This window comes from Oryctolagus cuniculus, chromosome 15 (genome assembly GCF_051225735.1).
Source record: "Oryctolagus cuniculus isolate XC-2025 breed Fujian yellow rabbit chromosome 15, ASM5122573v1, whole genome shotgun sequence".
NCBI classification, from domain to species: Eukaryota; Metazoa; Chordata; class Mammalia; order Lagomorpha; family Leporidae; genus Oryctolagus; species Oryctolagus cuniculus.
The window spans coordinates 27,222,508-27,238,764 of record NC_142881.1 but is presented as its reverse complement, the minus strand read 5'-3'; the positions used below and the strand labels follow the sequence as shown (position 1 = coordinate 27,238,764).

General features: G+C 55.6%; 1 protein-coding gene across 4 annotated transcripts in view; it reads left to right on the top strand.

Moving 5' to 3' along the window:
• SUFU (SUFU negative regulator of hedgehog signaling) overlaps positions 1-15,983 on the top strand; it is a 120,535-nt gene extending 104,552 nt beyond the window's left edge. For 3 of the 4 annotated variants that reach the window (XM_002718581.6, XM_017348524.4, XM_089314426.1), the window contains 3 exons: positions 997-1,135; positions 10,471-10,539; positions 12,884-15,983. In XM_002718581.6, the coding sequence (XP_002718627.5) occupies positions 997-1,135; positions 10,471-10,539; positions 12,884-12,973 (298 nt within the window). In that variant the 3' untranslated portion in view covers positions 12,974-15,983. The remainder of the gene's footprint in view (positions 1-996; positions 1,136-10,470; positions 10,540-12,883) is intronic. The other variant, XR_016221972.1, reaches the window with a different exon arrangement.
• The last annotated feature ends 274 nt before the right edge of the window (positions 15,984-16,257 follow it).

Here is a 16,257-nt window from a genome sequence, read left to right as displayed (position 1 = left end):
AATCTATTGCAGCCGATGGCTTCCTCCACAGCCCTCTGGGCCCCACCCTCACTGATGGCAAGAGAGGCGGTTAGAATAGCTCTGAACACAAAGAACGGTGACGAAGAAGAAGGGGTTACAGTTTGGACCCTCCCCACCATCCCTGGAGCCTGTAAGAGAGTTTGAAAGGGACCAGCCTAGTCCAGCCACCCTGAGCAGCAGAGCTAGAAGTCAGTGTGGGACAGACCTGACAGGCCCACCGCCAGCCATGTCCTCCCCTGCTGCCTCACTGGCCCGGGCTTGGAGCTGGTGAAGGGTTAATCAGCGGCTGCCTGAGAAAGCAAAATGCCAGCTTTGCTTCCTTTGCTGACTGGCGCCTGTGGCCCACTAGTTGTCCCTGCCTGCCCTTCCCCCAGGTATATTTCCAGACTGAGAGCTAACAGTAGTTTCCGATGGCTCCCTCAGAGTGACCCCACTTGGCTTCAGCTTTTTTAAAAACTGGGTTGGGCCTTTGGGAGAGCCTGTAACTGCTATGAGAAAGTGCCGGAGCAGGTGAAGAGTCCACCAGGCACTGTGTGTGACCAGTCCCACTGTGAAGGCACTACCACACCTCCAGTCCCCCAAGCAAGGGGATGTGAATTCCCTCTTAGCCCTGGGCATTACCCTGGGCACAACCCTGTGCACAATGCTGACTTCGCTGTCTGGCCTCAGGTCCGTCACCAGCACCCTGGGCAGCGGGCTCCACTACCTGTGCAGGCCCTCTGACTCTGACCTAGTGCTCTGCTGGCATTGAGCTCTTTGGAAGGATGATGTTAGAGGATGTGTAGGAAGGGCCTCTCCCATGAAGGTGGAGAAAGCAACGTGTCTGGTTACAGCCCCCTCTTCCTGGGCAGGTGGCAGTTTGGTCTCATTTGTCAGACTCCCTGTCCGAGGGAGCATGGTCCCAGACCTTTGGCCAGGCCACTGCACTTGGGCTGTTTCCAGGCCCAGCTCCTTACTGTCTCCATGTTCCCCCAGGGGCAGGCTCCTGCATGGACGGCACTTTACGTATAAAAGTATCACAGGTGACATGGCCATCACGTTTGTCTCCACGGGAGTGGAAGGCGCCTTTGCCACCGAGGAGCATCCTTACGCGGCCCATGGACCCTGGTTGCAAGTGAGAAGGCTCTTTTTCTCCCCTCTCTTTCCGTAGGCTCTTCCTTGCCCTCCTCTCCCTTGGCAGCTCTTAGCCAGGCCCATTCCTGAGGCTGCTGATGAGTACCTCTTGGACTCAGAGGTTGAGGCCTGTATGTGGGTGTGGAGTGTGGATGCCACTGCTTATCCCAGCAGCCCCAGGGCCACTTCCTGGCCTCTTCCCTCATCATACAATGAGACCCAAGTGATAACTCTCCAGGCCCTGGCCATTGGTAATCCAGGTTTGAGAGATGGGATACTTTCCCACCTGGGTATACCAAGGTACAGGTGAGGCAAGATGGGGAGGATGGATGACAGCCACTCTGCAGGAGCTGCATGGAATTCACAGGAAGTGGGCATGTGGACCTGGACCTGGGACTGGGATGGGCGGGCCTTGGTGGTGGGGGCCTCCCTCCCCCAGCCCCCTGCACACACACATCGAATGGCTCTCCCCGTTCCTTCTGATGGAAACCCAGCTGGTCTGAGCAGAAACCTGCTGGCTTGTCCAGAACACTTTGTCCCTCTTCTGCTCTTCTGGCTGGCGCAAGCTTCAGAGTGAATGCCAAGCAGGGTGCTGGGGCCTAAGAACCACTGGCCTCCTTCCAGCCCCCACCCAGGCCCAGGTCTCTGAGGAGTGCTCTGGTCTGGTCTGCCACACTCCAAGTATATTAGAGGGACAGCATCCTTTTTTGGCTTTTGTTTGTTTGTTGGGAATGGGGGAGAAAAGAATATTTTGCTTCTCTCAGGAGTATCAAGAAAGAGAATCTGACCCTAATCCAAAAGGTACCTGTGCCTTATTTGTGGTGTGCTGAAGGGGACACTGGGTGGGGGAAGGGGGTGGTATGGTAGAGGGGAAAAGAATTATGCTGGCTTTGTGGGTTTAACCCAGTCTGGGATCTGCAGAGCGCCTCTGCTCTTCATATGGCCTTACTTTTAGTCCCCGTCTATCTGCTTACAGCAGAGTTTCTCAGCCTGCAGGCCAGTCCTCACCCCACCCCCACCAAAATACTAACCCTTAATTAAAACAAACAGCAAACAGAGGACACCAACCACACTCCCCAGACTAAGCCGAGGTAGAAATGGAAGCTAGTGCTTTAGGGATATTGTGTTCCATAAATTATCTTGCCTTTTTCCACTGTTGTTATTACATTGTTTCATAACAAAATTACTTTGAACCATAAAGTTATAAATACATTTTAAAAGTCCCACTTGGTAACATTAGATTTCTGTCCATGTGGTGTTGGTAGTTACTGTAGCAAAAGCTCCAAAGTGTAACATTTGAAATTAGCCCAGCACAAGTGGGAAGGGCCTCCCTTGGCCCCTGCTCTGCCCCCAGCCCCCACAGACCCAGCATTGCCCCTGCAGAGCAGGAGGGAGCAGCCCTCCCCAGCCGGGCTGAGCTGATGAGGAGGTAGGAGGTGGGCACTGTACAGGAGACCCAGCCCTGGGAGGTCACGGGTCCTCACTCCTGGGGCAACAGAGTGCTGACAGGTCTCAGCAGAAGTGTACAAGGATGGCATGTGTGTTTACTGAAGGCTCAAGCACATTTTCTTGGAAAAGTGAGGGCTGGGATCTCCCCAAACCCAAGAATAAATATCCCCCAGTGACGTTTCATATCCTCAACTCTGACCCTGGCCTTGGAGTTCTGCCACCCCTTGGAGGGTCTCCCTGCCCTAAAGAGAGTGATCAGCAGCTCTGGTTAGTAGCATCCCAGGAGCCTTGGCACCCAGAGGACTCAGCAGTGCCCCTTAGTCCCTCTAAAGCTTCTGGGCCCCTGCTCCCCTGGCTGCCAGTGTCCCCCTCCCATCACCACAATGCCCTCACCTCCCTGGCAGCCCCTGTGTAAGCTGCAGAGATCAGCACCCGCAGACTCCCCAGCGCTCGGTCCCCTCCCATGGGCTGTTGCCCAGGGAACCGGGGAGCGGTGGGAACGGAGCTGCTGTTTCAATAAAGTTGCTGTGCTGGGAGCTGCTTGATCAAAGGCCCATGTTATGGGCTCATTAGTGTGGTCCACCACGGGGCCAGATCGCAGGAGTGCTCCTGGGAAGGCTGGCTACAGCCCCACTCCCCAAGCACACACCCGGATCACTGAGGGGTTTCTCAGGCCCTTTCCAGGGAACCCTGGGAAACCTTCTGACCCTGCCCCCAGCCAGCAGGATTCTCAGCAGGGGAGCCAACACTCACCCCTGTCTCCTCCCCTCCGCCCCCCAAGCAGTCAGCATTTTCTGCATTTGTCTGCCAGCCAGGCTTCCCCTTTTGGGTCTTGCCACTGTGGTCACAGGCAGCTCCCTAGCTGTGGGAATCTGGGCCTATAGTTACTTGTGGGCCACTGAGTCTCCCTCTGGGGCTAGCTGTCTCCCCAGCAGTATAGAGGACCTCCTAGAGGCCTAGGGTGAGACTTGCCCTCACAGAGTGTCCAGTGCAGAAGCCAGCCCTTATTCCTTGCTGGCATTTCTTGCCCACACTTCTAGGGTTGGGGGTGTCGCCTCAGTTCTGGGTGCCAGGCCTGGTGGAAGCAGACTTGCAAGAGGGAGATGAGTGCAGGAGATCAGGACATGAAGAGACCCAGACTTCTGCTCTCTGGTTCTTGTGTGGATCTCCCTGGGAGTCCCAGCTGAAGCGGGAGGGGCCTGGATGGCTTTCTTGCATCAGCCCAGGAAGCCCTCACCTGCAACCCTGACACCTGGTTCTGGCTGCCAGCCCAGGCCTGCTATCTCTTGGGGAAAAGGCATGAAGACACCCTGTTTTGGGGAAGAGTGACAACAGAGAAGCTGAGAGGAAAAAGCAGAGGAGGTTAGGGAATATGAGCCCCTTTCTAGAGTTTGTGGAGTGGCCCCAGACAGGCCTCCTCCCCTACCTACTCCTGGGCTGGCGCTGCCCTCCGCGCCCCAGCACCTTCCCTACCCTGCAGACCCAGGAGAGTGAGGCCTCGGCACACGGAAGAGCAGAGCCATCCGCAGCCGCAGGTGATGCACAGCGGACACTCCAGCGCTGTGGGGAGCTTCAGAAGCCAGAGCCCAGCCCGCTGACACTGGCTTCAGCAACTTTTCCTCTCCCGAGGGTGACACCTTCGCTCCGTCTGCACTGACATTTGCTGTTTCTTCCTTGTGGAGCTTATAAAGCTGTCAGCCAACTCCAGGACTTTGCAGGAGGTCTGCAGACCCTGGGCTGGGGGCTCCTGTACCGCCTTCCCCAGCACTCCCTCACCCTGTGGCTCTGACAAGCTTCTCTCCCTCAGGCCTGTCAGCACTGGCTGTTAGCCTTCTGAGCCGGAGCCCAGCCCAGCACTGAGTTCCTCGTCCATCTCTCCCTGGCCAGGGTTGATCTAAGGGGAGATGTCTCAGCTCCAGAGGTCACAGAGGGGTCACATCACCAAACAGGAGGAATTTTTTTAGGCCTTTGCAATGCTTTCTCAGCTGTGTGGTGGCTGACAGTTCACCCCAGTGGTGCCCCCTGTCCCAGCCATTCTCTTGCACTCCTGGTGGGAGGCCCAGGCTTGGGCGAAGGCCCTCAGCAGCTGTGGGGGTGGCTGCTGAGCTCTCCGCTAGCCCAGTGCTGACTCACCGCTGTCCTCTGGACAAGCCCCTGCATTTTCCTGTCCCCTCCATGCATTTGGATGTCGTGGGGAAGATGACCTGGGAGGGCCAGGCCCTGGGCAGCTCCTCTTTGTTCCTCTACCATTTCTCCTTCTGCTGGTGAACCTGGCCACACGTTTCCCCGAAGACCGTTGCTTGGGCTGTGCCAGAAGCCCCACTGTCCAGGACGTGCCTGGTCAGCGTTAAGCCCAGAAGTGTGCCTGAGAAAGTGCCCTCCCTCCCTCGCTGGAAAGCACTGTGACGTCCTGCTGTGTCCCCAGTAGCCCACAGCCTGAGCAGAGGGAATCAGCCTGTTTCTGGTCACCAAAGCCAACTTGTCACCACCCGCTGAGAACAGGAAATGAGTGAGTGAGGCCTCACTGTGCCCCACTGCAGCCCTGCAGCCCACTCCCGCTGCCCGCAGGCACATGCCTCTGCTACCCCCACGTCGAGGGGTGGGGGTGTCTCCGGGCTGGTTTCTGGCTTTTGTCTGGCCTGGGGTGGAGGTGGGGGACGCAGACAGGACTGCTTCCTCGTCTCTGCCTCCTTAGCTGCCACTGAGGGTGCCAGAGCAGCTCCTTGGCAGGCCTTGCCACTGTAAACAACACTTTTCCTTCCCTGAGAGAAGGAAAGGGAGGCAAAAGAAAGCCAAACTTGTTGGGAAGCAAGAACAACGTGTCAACACGAAGAGCAAACAGGCCCCAGACAAAGTGTGGATTGTCATACCGGGGTGGGGAGGGTGGGCACTGTCAGCGGCTCAGAAATACCATTGACCACAGACATTTGAATCGGCGTCAGATCTGCAGCAGCTGGGCTCCTGCCTACAGCACAGCCAGGCCTGCCCAGGGCAGGCTCCAACGAAATTGCACTTTTTGGGTTCCTTTCTGGAACTTGCTGGGCCTGGGGAATTGGCAGGTTGTTGACAATCCTCTTTCACCACCGGTCAGCCATCTTGTCCCAAGGTGCCTGGTGTGAGCCCCATTGGAGTATTTTGCTGGCCTAGATTCCAGGCCCTCTCTCTGGCCAAAGGTGAGGATGGAGAGTGAAGGGCTGGGTAGCAGTGGAGTTGCAGTTGGTTAAGCCTGCACCCAAAGCCCCTTCTCATCAGGGTCTGAGTATTTCCCAGGCTCCCCCACACTATGATCTCCTGGGGCACCTTTTAAAATGGTAGATGCCATGCGCCGGATTCTGTCCAGGTTGCTCCTCTTCCAGTCCAGCTCTCTGCTGTGGCCCGGGAAGGCAATGGAGGATGGCCCAGGTGCTTGGGCCCTGCACCCACCTGGGAGACCAGGAGAAAGCACCTGGCTCCTAGCTTCAGATCGGTGCTGTGCGCCGGCCACAACACACCGGCTGTAGCAGCCATTTGTGGGGTGAACCAACGGAAAGGAAGACCTTTCTCTCTGTCACTCTCTCTCACTGTCTAACTCTGCCTGTCAAAAAAAAAAAAAAAAAAAAAAAAAGGTAAATGCCCTGGTCTTACTCCTGGTATTCTGATTCAGGAAGTCTCATGGGGCCCAGCATTTTGGTATGTTCAAAAGCTTCCCAGGGCAGTGTGTTACTCAGCTGGGTTGGGGATCTTTCCTGTCTCAGGAGAGGGTCGCCTTCCACCAAAGGCTATTTTGCATAGGCCAATGTTTTATGCCTACTCTTGGTGGGTACAAACATCCATAAGTGCTGTTGTCATCGTCATGATTGTTCCTTATTTCTATTGCTATTTTCTGGGCTAGGAGAACTATCAAAATGTACGTGCTCATCAGACTGGCCTGGAAATTTGCCCCACCAACCCCGCTTGGAAACCATCTTGGGGCATTGTTCTTTTACAGTTGGTCAACCAATCTGGTTTTTTAGCAGTTGTCTGTGTCTTGGGGATCCAGCCCCCTTGAGCTAAGCAGGTGGTCAGGAGTTCTGTGGCTGGCTGAGGTTAGTTTTCCAGGCTACTGGTAGAAGCCTAAGCCACCTTCACCTCCCGCATACAAAGGGATTGAGGAGTGAGCCCTCCATATACTGGTATTTAGATTTGAGATACTTTCCCCTGACAGGAAGGGAGCCTCCTCTACCACCACGAGGTCAGATCACTGTGCTGAAGGCCAGGAGACTTGGCTCTTCCTGGCACCCATTCATCTACAGAGTAGAGATAAGAGTTACCCTCCCCACGCGCCACAAGACCACCTTAGGGATTCCTTGAGATTGTGCAGGTGAAGCACTTAGCATGGTGTCTAGCACGTGGGGGCTGGGGCACTGCTGCTGCTATTGGTCACTATTACTGTTGCTATCATAGTGATTCCCATTATGCTTTGTGGCAGAGCCAGACAGCTCCATGGGGACCCAGTGAGCTTCAGGAGTTCCAAGCCCCAGACCCACAAAGGCTTTTCCCACAGTTGCATCACAACGGGGAGTCTGTTCCCTGTGGCGCTCCCAAGAGCTGCTCCATCTTAGCTGTCTATCTCCAGTGTCCTGTTGATAAGATCTGTTAACATTCTCAGCTCCAGGTCTGAAATATACAAAGAACAGGGCCTGTTTGTTCAATCCAAGCTTCTAAGGTTTAACTCCCAGAGGAAATTAAATTAGGTGCCTGGAGCTACGACAGTCTGTCGTGTTTCTTTGTGGAGAAAGTCACTCTTAATACCATGCAGATCTTGTGTATAATTTTCCCCTTTAATTCTTTTAAAATAATGTGAAGTTTCCAGCACGAACCAGCAAATCACCAAAAGTGGAAATGGAGGAGCAGCTAGGGTTTGTCCCCATTTTGAGTCTTGCCAACCCCCTCCCCCAACTGAGTACAGGGTAAGTCCACACACAGATGGTGCCACGCTTGGTGGTTGCTCTACTAAAAGCCACCATAACTCACCATCCCCCCAGCATCAATTCCAGATCTTTGCAGGAGGAGCTGGCTCAGGACTGAGCTCATTGTTGGTGGCATTACTTTCCTGGTGTTGAAACGTGCTCCCTCTGCAGTCACACTGGGTCGCCACAGTTCTGTGAGTCTTTCCCCTGCACACACCCCCAGCGCAAGCAGTAGTCCCAGACCTATTTACCTCCCTGGCAGAAAGCCCCTCCTTTCAGATTATTTGTGGGTTAGGAATCAGCCCAGCCTGGCCTCGGCTGGAGCCATTGTCACGGAATTGGGTTTTAGGTCTGCTTGTGTTTGTGCTAGCGTTTGCAGAGATGGCAACAAGCCCCGGAAATGCCAGGCATATGAATGTGACTTTTATTCTACTCAAGCAGACTGGTGATAACTGGTGGAGAAATTCTGCACTTCTACAGGGAGGGAGGGTGCACCCCTGGGCTGAGACAGCAGGCGGGGTCAGGGCTATGGGAGAAGCAGCCAGTCCCACTTTGGAGGAAGAACCTGGGGACACGTCAAGGGGCACTTCCCTGGGCTGACTGCCTCTCCCCACGTCCGCCTTGTCTCTGTCCTCAGTCGAGGCCTGAGCTCCTGGAGGAGTGACTTGAGTGGGAGGTGAGCTAGTGGTCAGAGCTGGTTTTTTCCTGTCCATGGGCTCATAGCCTGGGAAGGTGAGTCTTTTAGCTCCTGCCAACCATGTAAGGGTACTTGTCAGGTGGGAAGTGGGCTGCCCTCGGCCTGTGTCCCTGAAAAAGCAAATTAGGGCGTTCCTGGGACTGAGAGTGGAGGGTCAGGGACAGGACTTAGGGAACTCACTATAGGGTCCACCCATGACTGGCATAAGGTCTCGTCACAGCCACACTCCACCCCCGAGCCATGCCTCAATTTCCTTGTCTGGAAGGGGGCTGAAGGAGCTGGGAGAGAATGAGCACTTGGCACAGTGCCTGGTGTGAGGGTGGTTTTCCTGCTCACTCCAGGCTATTTTCTCAGTCTTCAGCCCCTAATCCCTCTGTTCCTTCAGGGTCTGTCCTGTGGGGTGCAGGCAGCTCCAGCTTGCACCTTCCTGCTCTGCCACTCCACCCCGTATCTCACCACTGGAAACTTCTGTTCTTATCAGAAGGGACAGCTCCCAGGGGAAGCTTGATGGGTATCCTCTCAAGCTCTCCGTTCCCATCCTTTTCTCAGGGAGCATTTCTCCCAGGGGAGCCCCTCTCCTTGGTCTTTACCACATTGTCTTCCTTCCTCTCTGCCCCACCAGGGTTTTTAGGGGCTAGTGGAGGGGGCAGAAGAGATGAGGCAGGGGCAGGTTGAGCTGTTGTCAGGAGGCCCCTGGCTAGGCTTGGTCCAGGTTCTTATCTCCATGTGAGAAAGAATTCAAGGATATGTAGATAAAGGTGAGCAGAGAAACAAGATTTACATAAAGGCAAAGGGATAGCACACTCAGGAGGAAGTGTGGGCAACCTCAAGGGAGAGGGCTGCCCTTAACAAAGTTTGGAATCTTACATTTTTAGGTGCTGGAGGCATAGCAGGCAGTGTCTGAAGTGACACTTAATTGAATGTTCAAATGGGGACAGAGTTTGGAGCAAGGCTTGAGTACTGCCCAGTTCCATGTCCTTTTTGGAAGTCTTGTGTCATGGCATCAGATACATGAGAGTGGGTGTGTCTGCCATGGTAATTTTATTATAATGACCTAAAGTTCATTGTGGGAACCTGGCCAGCTGTTTTATTGCATATATGGCTAGCCACCACAACCCAGCAGCTGTAGTTGGTATGGAAGGGGGCAGCACGTGGGGCTGCGGTGTGATGGGGCTGGAGTCCAGGTGCTGGCAATCCTCAGTTCCTTGCTGTCCATGCCAGCTAACAGTCTTGGGGTGCAGAAGGGTCTATTGTGCAGGCCAAGAAGACAAGGACAGGGAGGCACGAGAGGGCGAAGGAGATAGGGTCAGATTTGGAAGAGCAAAGGCATCCACAGCAGGGTCTAGGGTGGTGCAGGGCTGGGGTATGCTTGGCCTGCCTCAGGGTAGCAGAGGAATGGGCTGGGGAAATGGCCTATCCTTAGACATTCCCATTAGCTATGCATACTGCTTTAATGCATGTGGATGGTGGTTGTACCAGCACAACCAGGCAGTCCCAACATCAAAGCAAGGCTAGAGCAGCAGAATGGGAAATCTGGGAACTGACCCTGAGAAGAGGCATCTCAAAGAAGCCTTGAAAAATGTAGTTGCTTAGTGGGGCCAGTGGGCTGGGGCTTGGGAGCTTGCAGCCCATGAAAATGTGGAGACCATGGGTAGAGGCGGGAGCTGACAGCCCCTTTTCCATCTAGAAAACGACAGAGCTCCGTCCACAGCCTCCCAGCTCTGCAGCTCAGATATTCTTCGATGTCCTTTCCAGGACATTTCCAGATTCCAGACGGGCCTCGAGTTGCAAATCCAAAGAGATTCTTGTTGCCAACCACGTCGGGGGTGGGGTGAGGATGCGGCAGCCCTGCCGAGCAAGGAGGAGGTTGGCAGAACTTTTCTGCCCCTCTGCACTTCTGTTCCCTTTGCACCACTGAGGCATGCAGGAGGCCTGAACAGCCACAACAGGGAAGGTGTGTTCCCCACCACTTCCCATCTCCATTCTGGAGCCAGCGCTACCACCAGCCGCCATGTGTCCCCACCTCCCTTCCCCCTTGTCCTCTGAGCCCTTCCCTCTCTGAGTGTCCCATACTGCAGGGGGCAGTGTGTGGAGAGAAATGATAGAGCTAGACCTCAGACACTTCCTCTGTCCCTCAGCCTGATCACAGAGATAACCACATCCCTCCTCCATGGCCAAGAGAGGTCCATGGCTTAGCTGTTCACAAAAAGATCATATACTGGAAAAAGAATAATGGAAGCCTGCCTTGTACCTTCTTCCCAGATTCTGTTGACTGAAGAGTTTGTAGAGAAAATGTTGGAGGACTTAGAAGATTTGACTTCTCCAGAGGAAGTAAGCCTATTTGATTTTCTCCAACAGCGGGTCCAGTTTCCAGGAGCATGTGTGCACACGTGTGTGTGTGTGTGTGTGTGTGTCTGTGGGATTCTCTAAGGCACAGGCATAGGCCTGGGAGGAGACCCTAAGGATGCTAAATGGCTTCATTTCTCTTTGGTTTCCAAGAACCACCACCCCCTGCCCTACCCCCCAGCCCTGTGAGGACACCCAGCAAATTATCTGAATTGCCAGTTCTTGAGAACCTCATTGAAGAGGCAGCCAGGACCTTCAGGCTAGTACGAGTTCTCCCCAGCCCCTGCTGTTCCCTGGCAGATTCTGAACAGAAAGCCCAAGGCTGGTGCCAGGGAACATTCCACTGGGGAGTTCTGGTGGGCAGCAAGGGACTCCTGCTCTCGCCTCGGGCCACCCAAGAGCCACTCTCCCTGCCTTCCTCTCCAGCCATCAGCTCTCCCCTCTCGGTGGCCTCTTTCCACCCTAACTCAGAGCCAGGGAGCAGACAGGCCAGGTTGGGGTTGTGCCTTCTCCTGGCTGCTCCCCTGGGGTCCAGGAGTGGACTCCATAATCCCCGTTGTTTTTCTTCCTTGTTCCTGGCATCCTCTTTCACAGAGACTTACCTCATCCTGGAAAGTCCCTTTCCTTCCCCCTGCCTCCTAGCCATCCAGCACCCCAGGGGGTTCTGAGCCTTCTTGGCCTCAGTGCCTGGTGGCCAGGCCTCTGGAGAGCTCTTCTGGGCCCTCCCCTGCCTGGGCAGAGACAGGCCCTTCCCTTGCCCTGTCTGCCAGGAACCATGCTTGAGGGAGAGCTTACCTCCCCGGGCCCAGGCAGGTGCTAGGTTCCGGCTGGGCCGGGGCTGTCCTATCTACATCTCCAGAACCAGAGGTCACCCCAGAGGGGCATTATCTTCTCTGTCCTCTGGGATGCAGCCTGATAAATTAATTCGCTTATACATTCCAAAGTCATCCAGCACCCAGTCTGTGCCAGCCAATCAAACCCCAGAAATCACTGGTCCCTGAGGCCCAGCTCCCCATTCAGTCAGATCAGAGCCAGCTGCCCAGAAGCGCTTCCGGAGAGGCCTTGTCGCACTGGGGTGGCACTGCGCCAAGCTGCTGCTTTGAGCTTCGGTGTTGAGGGCCAGAGAGGGGGACAGTCCAGGCAAGAGGGACAGGAGCCAGGGGGAGCTTAGGAAAGTAGGTCACTAAAAATGACTTTTTCCTTTTTTTGCTTTCCTGTCCTGAGACTGTCCCCACACCCTGCCTCACTCTCCACTTTGGTCCTGGCATGGATAGCCCCCCATCAGTGGGAAGGCAGAGGGAGCAGGCCAGAAAGTATGGGTCTACCTCCAGCCCAGCTCCATGCAGGCCCAGAGTGCTGTCCTGTCCTGCCTAGCCTGACCCTGACTGCTGGCCTAACCTCAGACAGTGCAAGTCCCGAAACGCGGACCTTGCCTCCAAGCTCCAGCAACAGTCCAAGTCAGGGAGCACTTATCCAGCACAAGCCGGGTGCCAGGCCTCATGCGAGGTTGCAGCATTCAGACAGAATAAGATGTATAAGCCTCTTCCCCTTTCCCCAGGAGAAGCCCCCAGAGGAATGGGAGAAACAAAAGCGGAACCCAGTCAGTGCTTCCTGGGGTGGGGAAGGAAGACCTTGGGCTCTCCTTGGCAGACGGGACCACTCCTAGGCAAAGAACCCAGGGAAAGGAGAATGAAGGAGGGGAAGCTGGGTGGGGACTTGCTCTTCCTGAAATCACCTGAAACCATGCTCCTCCTGCTCCTCCTGCCTCTTCAGCTCCTCCAAGGCCATAAGCACGGGTCTGACTTTGGGGCTAAACCAGGGCCTCCTTCCCTTTGTGCCATTTGGCAAAGGTTCCAGGGTCCTTCCTGCAGCAGCTCTGGAGGAGAGGCCAGGGCAGTGACAGACCTCAGGCCCAGTGCTTCCCTATAGCATCCTCCCCTCCCCCAGCCCAGTGCTCCAGCCCCAGGGCCTCAGGGAACAGATTCCTAGCATGCTTGTGGCTGGAGGCAGAACCAAGGAAGTGAGCAGGAGGGAGGTCAGCACAGTCAAGAAAGAGTTAGAAAACACCTCCTCCTCCAGCCCGGGTTAATTATTGGCAGGGCAAGGGAAAGGAAGGGGTCACCGAACTCCAGCAGCTTGACCCCGGCCACCCACCTGGGTCCAGCATTTGAGAGTGAAGCCAGGCGTCCAGTGGCCTGTCCTGCTCTCCCCTCCCCACCGCACCCCAGGGCAGGGCCCAGGTGAGGGAGGGTCTTGGCCTCTCTGGGGAAGAAGGCAGTGAATTCTGCTAACCATGTGCTCTCTGGGTCTGTCTTTGCCCCCTCCACAGTGCAAACTTCCCAAGGAGTACAGCTGGCCCGAAAAGAAGCTGAAAGTCTCCATCCTGCCGGACGTAGTTTTCGACAGTCCGCTGCACTAGCCTGGGCTGGGGCCTGCAGGGCCGACTGGGAGCCCGGCCACTCCCAGCTGACTTCCAGTTGTAACAACTGCATAAAGGAGATTCCCACAAATAAAGGACAAGTGTGAGGATGACTGCGCAGCCACCGCACCCGCAGCCCTGTGGGACACCGTGCACGGGCCACAGGCCCCACCTCGCCTCCCGCTCAGGGCCCTGGTCCCCCTGGGCCAGTGTGTGGGCCAATGCAACCCTGGCTGCCTGCCGCCACCACAGGCTCTGGTTTGAGATTTGACTCTGGACCCTTGAGGTGCCCCTAGGGGGAGCAGGCCTCGTTGTCACCCACCCGCTGCCTGCGGCACAGCAGGAGGAGGTGCCGGGGTGCACTGCCCAGCTCAGCTGTCTCGCAGGCCTTTGCTAGACAAGCGGAACAATTCCTCCCCTCACGTTTGGTTTCCTTTCTCCTTATTTTATTTTGTAGAAACCGGGTGGTATTTTATTGCTCTACAAAGATGTCCAGAAGCCGTGTACATAATGTTTTTTAAACAGAACTTTATTCCCAGGTGAATTTTCTCATTCTCTCAGACAGGGGCCTGGGGCTGTGTCTCCCCCTGCACTGTCACCAGAGAAGGTGACCACTGTTGGCCTGCCACCCAGGGCCTGGAGGAGATGGCTTCACAGACACTCCTTTCTTCCCAGTGAGCCTGGTGGAGTCTGGGCAGGGGGTGAGAAGAGATGTCCCCATGCAACCTGGAACCCGGGTTAGATGGGACCAGCAAGGGGTACTGCTCTTTTCAAAGTAAATTGGCCTCCCTCTGGTTCCAGGGACTTTCAGGGTCTCAAAGATTGGTGGCCCCAGCCTCACCTTCTAGGCATTTCCCACCCCTCACAGTCCATCCTCAACTGCACCTCAGGGCCTGGGTCTCCAGCTCTCACCCCTGTCCCATTGCTTTGTTCCATGGGCTTCCCAGCCTCTAGGCTGCAGGATTCTGGGTTATTAATAACCAGAAACTCAACCTCTCACCATCCCTTTCACTTTTGGTTTTGCCAGCACTGCTCCCTGCCACATGCCAGCTACCCTGCGTCCATTTATTTCTCATCTTCCATCCCCATTCCTTGTCCTGTCTCCTTGCCTGTACCCCGGCCACTTATGCTCCTTGATCCCAAACCCCAAGGACTACAAATCTCAGGGCCTGCCTTCCAGAAGTCAACCAATCTGTGGCCCATGGCTTTGGGGTTCCTCTTGGGTTATTTCCCACCCCTGTCCTGGAATGAGCAAGCCCCTTTCCTCTTACTCTGACTCCAGGGACTGCTACTTTAAGCCCACCCTCTGGACCACTCCAGAGCAAAGTTATTTTGTGTGTCAGGGACCATGCAGAACTCCTCTGCCTCTGCCACCCACACAGGCACCACCCCAGTGCCCCAGGAGGCCTGTAAGGGTGCAGGACCTCTCTGATGAGAGAACTGGCCAAAGAGCTGCCCCCATGGGTCATGAGGCCACTGGCTAGGCTCCTCGGGGAACTAGAGTTGGACCTCCAAGGGGCACCTTCTCCTGCACACCCCCAGGGCTATCTGGGTAACTCCATCATTTGAAGGCTTCAAAGCAGATCATCCTGGAGGGCTTGGGGGAGATAAGCTCCGGGCCCCCCAGCCAAGATGTAAGCCTCCCTGGACCTGATGTCAGCAGCAGCTGTGCCTTTTACTGCCCTGAGAGCTTTTCCAAAAAGCTGTGCACTGGCCTTGGCTGCTGTTGCCCCCGCAGCCCTGCCTCTGAAGCTCTGGTCTTGTTACTGGCAGAGAGGTGCCATCTGTTTGTCTCCATTCCTTGCCATCTTGACCAAACCGCCCCAGAACTCTTTCTGGGGATAGCTTGAGGGCTCCCTGCTGCAGCTTCCCCGGCCTCCATCTACTGGGTTGGGTGAGGAGGGACAATTTTCTGAGCTAAGCATGCTCATCAGTGAGGCACCTGGCCAACATCTGCCCCAGGCCTACAGGGCCTCCGCAGACTGGCACCAGCAGCCTGGTGGCCCACTGTTGGAGAAGCAGGGGACAACAGGAGGAAGCAGGTGAGCACTGAGATGCTGAGCTCAGGAAGCCTGTGGCCCGTTTCTGCCTCCAGCATGTCAGGAAACGGAACAGCGAAGATCCTGCAGGGCCAGGCCCGCATCAGTGCTCCCGCTGTGCGTTGGCTCTAGGAGCACGGCAGGGCCTCTGCTGCTCTGAGCAGCCCTTTCCCTTAAGCACTGGGGAACAGACCTCAGAGTGGATCAGGGAGGTGAGGAGCCTCCCTGCCCGCGTCTGCCTCTTTTTCGGGCTTCTTTGAGGCTTGCCCAGTTCTGCCCCATCCTTCAAGGTCTCTGGTGCTAGTGCTTCTGAGAAGGCAGCCCCCCTTTGCTGTTTGCCTGCTGGATAAGGCAGACCATGGCTCCCCATGTGGGCTGCAAGAGGACCACAAACCCAGCTGTCCTTCTGGGGACACTGGGAGGCTCCTGCGGGGTCTCGGGTCAGGCAGGAGAGCTGCTGCACCTTCCTGCCAGTCTCTTCCTCTTCCGAAGGCGAGGTTCCAGGACAGGGACTAGGAAGACCTTGGGGAGAGTTTTTTAAAGGGCTAGAGCATTTTAAAAAATAGACACAGGGTCTTGGGACTGGATTTAGAGATTGAATTGAGAGCAGGGAGAAAACCTGGAGTCAGTGCCCCTGTGGGGCAGACCGTAGAGGATTCCCGTGACTGTATTTTTTTATCCACTCATCCTCTCTGGTTTTCAGGACCTCAGCACCAGTGAGGTGCCTGGGTCCCTGTGATGTCAGGAGCCCTGTAGGCAGGTCCCTCCTTTTGTACCAGTACCTGAGTGCTGCAACGAACAGACTTTTGTAAGGTTTTTGTAATTTGTTTTTAACGTCAGTGGCGACTCGGTTCCTGGGGCTGCAGCCAGCCAGGGACTTTTGTAAGAATTTTTGGGTGACTCACTTAGATGTCGTTTCCTTGCCCCCTCTTCCTTTGTGTAATCTAAGTGCATTAAATGTATTTGCAGAAGCGCCTGGGTCCTGTGCTCCTTTCTGGCTGCCTGGAGTAGGGAGCAGGAAGCCTGGGGCCCTGGCAGAGGGGCTGGGTTGGGCTCAGCCGTTTAGAAGGAGTCAGGATGGGGAGATCCCAAGGACTGTTGGGGGAACTTGTAGGGCAGTGCCAGTGCTTCTTCAGTCACACCCAACTGACTTGGCAGGGCCAGGCCCTCCTTTTCTGGTCTTGACTCCCTCGAAGGTCAAGGAGCAGGGAACAGCCTGGGGGGATAAGTAGGTGGGTAAAGACC